The sequence below is a fragment of the Centroberyx affinis genome, unplaced genomic scaffold, assembly GCF_046629955.1.
Source record: "Centroberyx affinis isolate AG114_WGS23_722 - 3 ecotype Tasmania unplaced genomic scaffold, CSIRO-AGI_Caff_v1 ptg001824l_1, whole genome shotgun sequence".
NCBI lineage: Eukaryota > Metazoa > Chordata > Actinopteri > Beryciformes > Berycidae > Centroberyx > Centroberyx affinis.
Genome location: NW_027280207.1, coordinates 105,001 through 115,000, shown reverse-complemented (window position 1 = coordinate 115,000; position 10,000 = coordinate 105,001). Strand labels below are relative to the sequence as shown.

At 40.7% G+C, this 10,000-nt stretch overlaps 1 protein-coding gene across 1 annotated transcript in view; it reads left to right on the top strand.

Annotated features, from left to right (window-relative positions):
* Positions 1-10,000, top strand: part of LOC139652552 (collagen alpha-1(XIV) chain-like) — a 130,201-nt gene that overhangs the window by 21,244 nt on the left and 98,957 nt on the right. The window contains exons 10-11 of the mRNA XM_071529658.1: positions 2,929-3,071; positions 3,544-3,653. Of these exons, the coding sequence (XP_071385759.1) occupies positions 2,929-3,071; positions 3,544-3,653 (253 nt within the window). The remainder of the gene's footprint in view (positions 1-2,928; positions 3,072-3,543; positions 3,654-10,000) is intronic.

Here is a 10,000-nt window from a genome sequence, read left to right as displayed (position 1 = left end):
ATGTTCCCCAGTTCAATATTCTGTTAACACACATTAACCCTCCTATTGTGTTCGGGTCAAATTTGACCTGTTTCAAGTTAAAATATTTCATAAATATTATCCATTTTTTTTTATTGGAACAAGGCTTCAAAACAGCTATATAAACACAACAAAACCAATGGTTATCATTTTATTTGATTTTGAAGGTCTCTAACCCTGACCCAGAAGTGCAGTCAAATTACAGTGGATGGCCTGTGCCTAACCTGGATAGCTCTGATAAAAAGCCCTTCTGTTCTTTGAAACAGTTGTGGTCAGGGCTCTGGGTAAGCATCTACAAACAACCTACCTAACCCTAGAACTGGGGAACATAGGACCCTGGGAACATAGGAATGACTCCGTGTGGGGAACCAGAAAGGAACCTGGAGTGCTGGACTGACTTAAAAAAACAGCGGTATTAGCCTTTAAAGCTCTGAAGGCAGAGTCAGAATGACTTGGCAATTCTTTCCGGTGCGTTCTGGCTTCAGATAAAACGAAGCGATTTCAGTCAGAAAACAAGCGGCATGCAGCCTGAAGCAGGAAATGTCTGATCTTTATTCTGTTTATGTGCCGTTAGGATTTAAAATAAAACAAATACTAGCGGTACAAATTAGGTGTTTATTTGCCAATATGCAATGTAAATGTGTTATTTCATAACTCAATAAACCCTTTTTACCAACTTGGCTGATGTACTTCTGCAGGTTATAGATCGGTTCCCAGCAATGTTAAGAATCCAACTGTCTGCCTGTGACACTGATTTAGTGTTTCAACAACAATTATAACACAGTCCAGCTGTTGTCACACTTGTTGACATCTTTCTGTTTCTGCTGTCAGACTGAAACACTGTAAAAAAAGAAATAGATTTGATCGAGGCTCAGAAAATGCTGACAGACCAGAAATGAACTGTTAGCCTGTTCGCATTTTGTGAGCCTCGATCAAATCTCTTTTTATTGTGTTTCAGTCGTCTGACAACAGAAACAGAAAGATGTCAGTGACAACAGCTGGACTGTGTTACACATTAAGTTGAAACACTAAGTCAGTGTCACAGACAGAGTCAGAGGAGACAGACAGTTGGCTTCTTAAAGGATAAGGCCGGTGTTTTTTAATGAATTTCTTACCGTCAACAAATCCTATGAAAATAACAAAATCAGCAATGAGTTTGCTCTACTCCCGTTACTTTCTGACTTCGCATGTACCGTTTTTAGCCATCAATTCATTGGCTCCAATTGTAAGCTAAAAACCTTTAAATACAGCTCACAAAGACATAGTGTACATTTTAAAAATCGCTAACAGTTACCATGAAAAGTCAGGCTGTTGTAGTTATTACCAAATCAAATTCAAATGGGAACAAATTCTTCATTACGCCGGGGACTATTTTCTGTGCTATGGAACTACTTTCCTGAGATGGAAAACGTGTTTACAGCCGGATTATTAAGTTGTTTGAGGAAAAAGTCGGCCGGCTGTGATGATGAAATATGCTGCAGAGCAGCAGCATGGCTCTTTGACGGGTTTTTAATCGATTTTTTAATACAGTGGAGTTCTATGGCTGCTGGGACATGGCTGCATTGGGCACCGGCTACATGGACGAGACTTGCTGGCAAAACAAAATCATTGCTGATTTTGTTATTTTCATAGGATTCGTTGATGGTAAGCAATGCATTAAAAAACACCGGCCTTATCCTTTAACTTAATTGCTGCCAATGGAGAGAACTGATCTACAGCTTAAGTTTGTAAGCCATGCTGGTGGAAAGGGTTTATTAAATTGCCCCTGAAAAGGACCAACATGGCCCTAACATCAGGTGAAGGTGAAAGACTCCCCTCTGACAGCAGGGGTGCATCCCAAGTCTCTTAAATTGCATCCACGTTTCCCTCACTTGCGTCTTTTCCTTGCGTCTTTGTCCCTTCCACCGAGGATGCACAGAGAGACGCAAGGAAACCATGTGAGGAGAAAGGAAACGAGGAAATATGTTTTTAGAGAAGTGAGACGTCCTTTCCTCTGAAGCGTCATGTGAAGCGACGTCCGTTTCTGTTTACAGCGGCACAGCTGGGGGGTGCTGTTGGTGAGATTTATGACATAACAAAACGGATTGTGGATAAAATAAACGTAATTTAGGTTCCCCGTGTTCTTGCATTAACGTTATATATCAAAAAGCATAAAATGACGGGAACTTACACTTGTACAGTTTCACTGCCATCTCGTTCAAATTTGCCAGGTGTAGGGGCGGTGTCATTAAAGGAATAGTTCACCCAAAAATGAAAATTCTGTCATCATCTCCTCCCCCTCATGCCAGTTGAAACACAGGTGAAGTTTGTCCATATAACACACAGGGAGGCTGCAGCACAACTCCATAGCAGCCTTCTCCAAAACAACTGAAGTCAGTGGGGACCAGTTCTTCAGAGTTCCAAAAAGACCTACAGTATATTTACACCATCATTTAGTGCAAATCTTAACTACAGCTGATTGATTTGCAACAAATAATGGTGTATAGGTCTTTCTATTCACAGTGTGATTGTTTGGCTGTTTTTGTTTTGGAGCTCTAAAGAACAGGTCCCCATTGACTTCAGTTGTTTTGGAGAAGGCTGCTACCAAGTTGTGGTGCAGCCTCCCTGTGTGTTATATGGACTAACAAATTTTACCTGTGTTTCATTTGGCATGAGGGGGAGTAGATGATGACAGAATTTTCATTTTTGGGTGAACTATTCCTTCAGCGTCATGGCGTTCAGCTGAAAGTCTTCTGGGAAGGCTGCTCTCATGTCTCCTCGCTCATAGCTTCTCAGAGATCCCTCCTCGCTCCTCGGAGCAGAAATAAGCGCTTTGGGACGACCTTCAAAATGGCGGACCAGAACGACTTCCGGTTCGAGCGAGGAAGTATCAGATAAGAGACTTGAGACGTACCCCCCTGTGTGCTGCAGGTACCTGCACCCTGAAGGCCTGCCGTCAGACTACACCATCAGCCTGCTGTTCAGGCTGCTGCCCGACACGCCGGAGGAGCCCTTCGCCCTCTGGGAGATCCTCAACAAGAACAACGAGCCACTGGTGGGAGTCATCCTGGACAGTGAGTACAGCAGGGTGTGTGTGTGTGTGTATATGCATGTGTGTTTTCAGGAGATTGTATACATTTGGTTTGGATGTACTCATATTCATTTCTTTTCATCACCTCTGCTTTTTTCTGTAATGAAAAAAAGCCGTCACAAACACACACTGAATGTACAAAGGGTTAGGGACACTTCTTCTTTTCATGATGTTCACTGATGAGGTGAATCCAGGTAAAAGCCATTATCGCTTATTGATTTCAATTATTAAATCTAAACCAATCACAAAGGAGGAGGAGGAGGAAACAAAGGGAAGAGCTACAGAAGGATTTTGAGACAGCCGAGATGTAGATTTTGCAAAAGGAGCCACAGCTTAATATTTTTACATTCAGTCTGTATTCTAACTGTGTTTCTATTGTTCTTCACTGTGTGTGTGTGTGTGTGTGTGTGTGTGTGTGTGTGTGTGTGTGTGTGTGTGTGTGTGTGTGTTTGCAGACGGAGGGAAGACTCTGACGTTCTTCAACAGCGACTACAGATCAGAGTTCCAGACCGTCACCTTCGAAGGAGCAGAGATCAAGAAACTCTTCTACGGAAACTTCCATAAGGTCAGACACTGACTACTTTACTGACTAGTTTACTGACAGACTGTTTACTGACTGGTTTACTGACAGACTGTTTACTGACTGACTGCTTTACTGACTGACATCAAGAAACTCTTCTACGGAAACTTCCATAAGGTCAGAGACTGACTACTTTACTGACTAGTTTACTGACAGACTGGTTTACTGACACCAATAAACTCTTCTATGGAAACGTCTGTTGTCAGAGACTGACTGGCTGACTTACTGACTGATTAGCTGATTGACAGGTTAGTTGACCGACTGACTGGGTGACTGGTTTACTGACTGACTGACTGACTGGTTTACTGACTGACTGACTCACTCATGCATTAGCTGGCTGCTTGACTGACAAGCTGGTTGACTGACTGAATAGCAGACTGACTGATTTCTTTCTTTCTTTCTCTCTTTCTTTCTTTCTCTCTGTTCTGTTCTAAAACCTGACCCCAGCAGCTCAGACTTGACTGTCTGTTGACTCTGACCGTCTGATTCCAGTCAGTCAGTCAGTCAGGCCCTGAGCCTGAACCTGTTCTGCTGTGTGTGTGTGTGTGTGTGTGTGTGTGTGTGTATGACTTAAGTCACTTTCAGGGACACAAACCAGACTTAAGACCAATTGATTGGGGACGGCTTGTGCAATTGGGGACAAAAGCCGTGTCCCCAACTGGTAAAAAGCTGATTTTTGGGTCAGTGGTTAAGGTTAGGGTTAGGTTAAGGTTAGGTTAAGGTTAGGGTTAGGTTTAGGGAAGTAGTGGTTATGGTTATGGTTAGGGTAAGTCTCCAGGAAATGAATGTAAGTCTATGTAAATACCCCAAAAGTGACATAAGTAAGACTGTGTGTGTGTGTGTGTGTGTGTGTGTGTGCCTGTGTATGATGTTGGATTCCTGCCATAATCCCAGAGAGCCTCTACCTGAAGAGTCTGCTCTACACTTAAAATACGTTTATGTCGTTTATGTGTCATTTCTTCTTCGTGGGTAACCGGCCAATCGTAGACGAGGAGTCTGGCATGAGAAAATGTTTCAGGATGTAAAACCTCAGCGGTAAACGTCAGGTTTTGGTGTCAGTCCCTCAGAATCAAAGAGCGAGGATTTCTTTCTAGAGCTGCCATTTTGCACGGAGAGACGTTCAACAATCATACAGGGAGAGATCCATCAGAGAAGAGGAGAGAGACCAGTTTCTCCACCACAGGAGCAGGAGAGAGACCAGAATGCACTGCAGCAGAGAGACAGGCTGCGTCTTGTTCTCACTATGGAATCACTATCACTCTCTCCACTTGTACACATCACACAGCTGAATGATCACACTTTCAAGCTAATTAAATGCTAATACCAGAGGTGGTACAAGTACACAAATTCCCTACTCAAGTAAAAGTGCAAATACTCATTTAAAAATATACTCTGGTAGAAGTTGAAGTACCGTTTCAAATCCTTAACTCAAGTCTAAGTATAAAAGTACGTGGACTTAAATTTACTTAAAGTATAAACGTAAAAACCAATCTCTAAAAAAGTCATTTCTAATGTTCTGAGCTGGTTTTCTTTTGAGCGTTCTTCTGAATCCCAGATGAGAAAGAGTCTGCAGCTCAGATCACAAACGTTAATTCTCTCTCTCTTGTTGCTTCTCTCTTCTTCGTGTTGCTTCTCTCTCTCTCTCCTTTTCCCTAATTTTTGGTGTCGCTTTGCTGAACAAGCAGCCAATCACATCTGGCTCTGGATCAGCTGCTTCTGGGATGGAAGCCGTCCGATGTACAAAATAACCTTTTTTTTAGAAAATCAGTTGATGATTTCCCGAGAGTAACGAGTCTGTTTTGGAAATGCAGTGAGTAGAAAGTACAGATTTTTCTGTAGAGAGTAAAAGTAAAAAGTCTTCAGTGAAAGAAAAACTTGAGTGAAGTACAGATACTTGAAAATCTTACTTAAGTACAGTAATGAAGTATTTTGACTTTGTTACATCCCACCTGCTTTTGGTTGAAAAAATTGACTCCCCATTCTCTGCAGGTTGTCGAAAAGCATTCTGAGAAATGTAGTAAATCACTAACTGCAGTAGAAGTAGACGAGGGAAGTTGAGGGAAAGTGGGTTCACCGAAAAAAAAAGAAAAAGTAAATTACAACACTTTATCAGAAAATTGAACATAACAGACTGATGATGACAGTGTAAAAATATCTCCTCTAACATGCTTGTTACACTGAGAGGGAAACACCGCTTCACACTCAACCGGATTTATTAGAAACATTTTGTCGTGATAATGCAGGATAGATGCAGGTTGGGAGGGGGAGGGGCTTCTACAATGGCTATCACTAGACACACACACACACACACACACACACAGAGGAACGGGTGTACCGTGCGAGCAAAGCTTTGCGTCTGGGTTTTTCTTCCCGATATAGAATAAGCTTCCATGAATACATTTTATTTCCACCGCAGATATTTTTAGTTTGGAGCCAAGAGTCTGTAGCTGCAGCCGAGTTCAGGAACCAGACTGTCGAAACCACAACTCGCTATTTCCACATCAGAAAGTGAACCCTAAACCTTTAACGTGAAGCTTTAGCTCTCTACAAACCTCCTGTCTTTCCTTCATCTGGAAAAACAGATGATGAAATTATTATTTTTTGCGATCACTGCTTCTTTTGACTTTGTTTCTTTGTTTCTTTTTTTTTTCGACCACACTGTCCGCAACAATGCGTTATGGCAGAGGTGTGACCAAGTCAACTTTGCTCGAGTCCCAAGTCAGTCTCGAGTCTTGAGGCTCAAGTCTCAAGTCGAGTCCCAAGTCTAAATGTAGATTACCAAGTCAAGTCCAAGTCAAGTCCATGTCATTAATGTCAAGTCTCAAGTCTAAATGTAGAACAGCAAGTCAAGTCAGAACAAATCAAGAGTCCAGTATCAATTTAATATCTTAAAGAAAACTAAATATCTAGGACTTTTCAATGCAATATGGTTTTAATAGGATAAAAACTTGGTAAGAGCATCATGATTTTGTTTGATTTCTATAATCAGTTTCAACTTCAATCATTCCATACAAATTCAGAAAACAGAATTTAAATTCAGTCGTCTGCTGGAACAAATCTCATCACTTTCAATCTGAGTCATTTACACAAACACAAGATCTCAAGTCAAGACTTTAGAAACCTTTTCAAGTCATCAGAGTACAAGTCAGAGTCAAGTCCCAAGTCACCAGAACCCAAGTCAAGTCAAGTCTCAAGTCTTCTCTTCATGCACCAAGTCAAGACTCAAGCAATTAAAACTGTGACTTGAGTCCAAGTCATGTGACTCGAGGCCCCACCTGTACGTTATAGATATGTAATCTATGCGTATACATGTGCAGTGTTGGGGAAAATTACTTTTTTTGTTACTTGGCCTAAATAGTAACTAGTTACGTTACTAAGTTAGTCTTTATTAATTGTCTTTATAACACGTTAGAGTACTTTCACGTTACCCACTTAAAAATATTCCTTAAAAATACGTCTTCTGCTGATGTCATCACTCTTATTGTACAGAAATCATCAGTAATCATCATGTTTGGGACACAGCCTGAAGAATCTACTGCTGTCTGAAGAAAACATCAAAGTAGCTTTCAGTTACCTGGTTCCACAGTAAATCACAGAAGATCACAGAAGCATTAACTGATCCTGTTTTTGTTTTTTTTAAATTTGCACTAACTAAACATTTAACCATTTGAAAGAAAAGTAAAAGTAGCGAAATGTAACTTTGAGAAAGTAACTGATTAAATAAATTGAAAAAATAATGCGTTAAGTTACTCGTTACCACAAGAAAGAGATCTGATTAACACATTACCCCCAACACTGTACATGTGTATGCGGGTATGTGTATGTGAAGACTTATTACCGCTGGCTCTAAACTGTGGAAACATTCATTCATTCGTTCATTCATTCTTTTTCTTTACCCGCTCATTCCTATCCCAGCATGCCTTTGGTCTGGACAGGTCACCAGTCCATCACAGATTCTTTAAACAGGACTTCAGAATCTAGCGCTGCTTTCCCAGAATACATAAACATCACACAGATTGGATTTCATATTTTTCACTCATTTTTTTTTTTTTTTAAAGTTAATTTTCCTTAGAGTGTGAAGGGGTTTGAGTCTGAGCTGAGGTCCAGAATACTGAGTGCAGATCGCTCAATATCACTGCAGTTCAAACTCACTGTGGGTATTTCATCTTTTTTTATTGTACTTATTTTTCAGTTAGTATCCTAAAGTATCTTAAACTATTTTAAGTCTCTGGTTTTTACTCCATAGTTGTCCTATGTATCTGTTGATTAATTCATTTTAATTTTGTCTTTTTTTCCCGTTTAATTGTAAAGCAATTTGTAACTCTGTTTTGAAAAGTGCTCTGAAAATAAAGTTTATTAGTATTAGTATTAGTATTATCATCATAAATATCCATGAGACTGAATGCAGTCAAACCTGGGCAGCATTTTGGGGAGATGGGCGGCTGAAGGGATCAATTCCAAACACATTATAGATTGGGAAAGAAAATGTTCTGTTTTTATTGATCAGTATTACAAACTAAAATCACATTCTACCCTCTTCAATATTACTGTTTTGTAAGTTAAGATTAAACTTAACACCAAGGCAACCAAGAGACGTCATGGTTTTCATCTAAAATATGAAATTTCTCATTGAATTGGTTATTTTCGCCCATCCTGGGGTGTGAAAAATGTCACAAAACTCAGAGAATTTATCCGAGCGACTAGGTTTTGTGGGGCGAGATTTAAAAAATGACTTTAATACGTAAAACAAAGGGGCCAAACGCCGCCTCGTTTTCAGATACAAGCTGCCAAATATTGAGTTTGAACAGGCATGTCAGTCAAACTTAGGCCCCGCCCACAGCCTGGAGGAAAGGGTAACGCCCACACAGCCGTGTCACAGTTGAAAATGCTCCAAAACAAGCTTCATTTTATTACAGTTCTTGAATTTTAAGAATGCTTAAATCTAAATAAAGATAGCACACATTTGTGATACTAAATAAAAAGTGTGTTGTCAATCCCTTCCAGTTGCCCATTCTCCTTTAACCCTCATCCTACCAACATATTTAACATACAAGGACTACTGACTGGGGTCCCTGGGGACCCCAAGAATAAACTACTGTAAGAAACAACCATCATAGCAGAATGTTAACTTATTTCTTCTCAAAACATTATTAGTTATGTAAGTAATGTCATCTGAAAAAAACAAAACATTATTATTATTTTAGGAAAGTTACAGTTAATTAAATGATGTATTGTATTTGTGACTTTGAACATCATCTGACCTTAGGAAGAGCAGTATTTAGGGTCACAGAGCACATGAGGAAATCTGTGTCTGCTGCATCTGTGTCTGTCTCCTTCAAAATGACTGACAGAGTGCCCCCCCCCCCTGATAGTGTGTGAGACTTTAAATTAGGACCCATGGCAAACATGAACTCAATAAATAGTTCCATCTATTGAATCTGCATAGGAGGAATTGGGTGCTTTTGACTGGAGTCCCCCAGGACCCCAATATGTTGGTATTTTTAAAAAGCTCTAATTAAAACAGAAACAGAGAACAATGATATGAAGTCATTAGGAACAAATTGACAAAGTCATGAAAAATTGGAATGACAGAATGAAGCACCTGTGAGATATGACAAAAAGTATAGCTCTGGGGTCTGCGGGTACCCCAGAGGGAGGATGAGGGTTAAAACGAACCAAAATGTGTTTTAATTTAGAGCAGGAGTCACTTTGTAAGAGTCTGCGTCACTTTGTTCAAACGGTCAGAACATGACTCAGCTACACATGCAGGCGACATTTTGGCTTTTGTTGTGTATCGTTCTTTAAAGTCCGTCTGCAGCACACAGCCACAGGCAGCCTGGGTCTTTACACTGAGCTCATTCACTCTGAAAGACTCAATACACCAAGACCAGGATCCTGCTGCTGGAGGACTTGACTCTGTTCACATGAAACATCACTCTGAACTTTAAGAGACAACAAGCTGCAGAGCAACAGACAACTGACACAGCAGACAGACAGAGAGACAGAGAGAGAGAGACAGACAGACAGACAGACAGAGAGAGAGAGAGACAGGCAGAGAGAGAGACAGACAGAGAGACAGGCAGAGAGAGAGACAGACAGAGAGAGAGACAGAGAGACAGGCAGAGAGAGACAGACAGAGAGCGAGACAGAGAGACAGGCAGAGAGAGAGAGACAGACAGAGAGAGAGACAGAGAGACAGGCAGAGAGACAGACAGAGAGAGACAGACAGAGAGACAGACAGAGAGAGAGACAGACAGATAAAATGACTGAGAACACAACTGCTCTCCCTGGGTATCTTATCTTAGAATCCAGCTCTTATACTACTACTACTA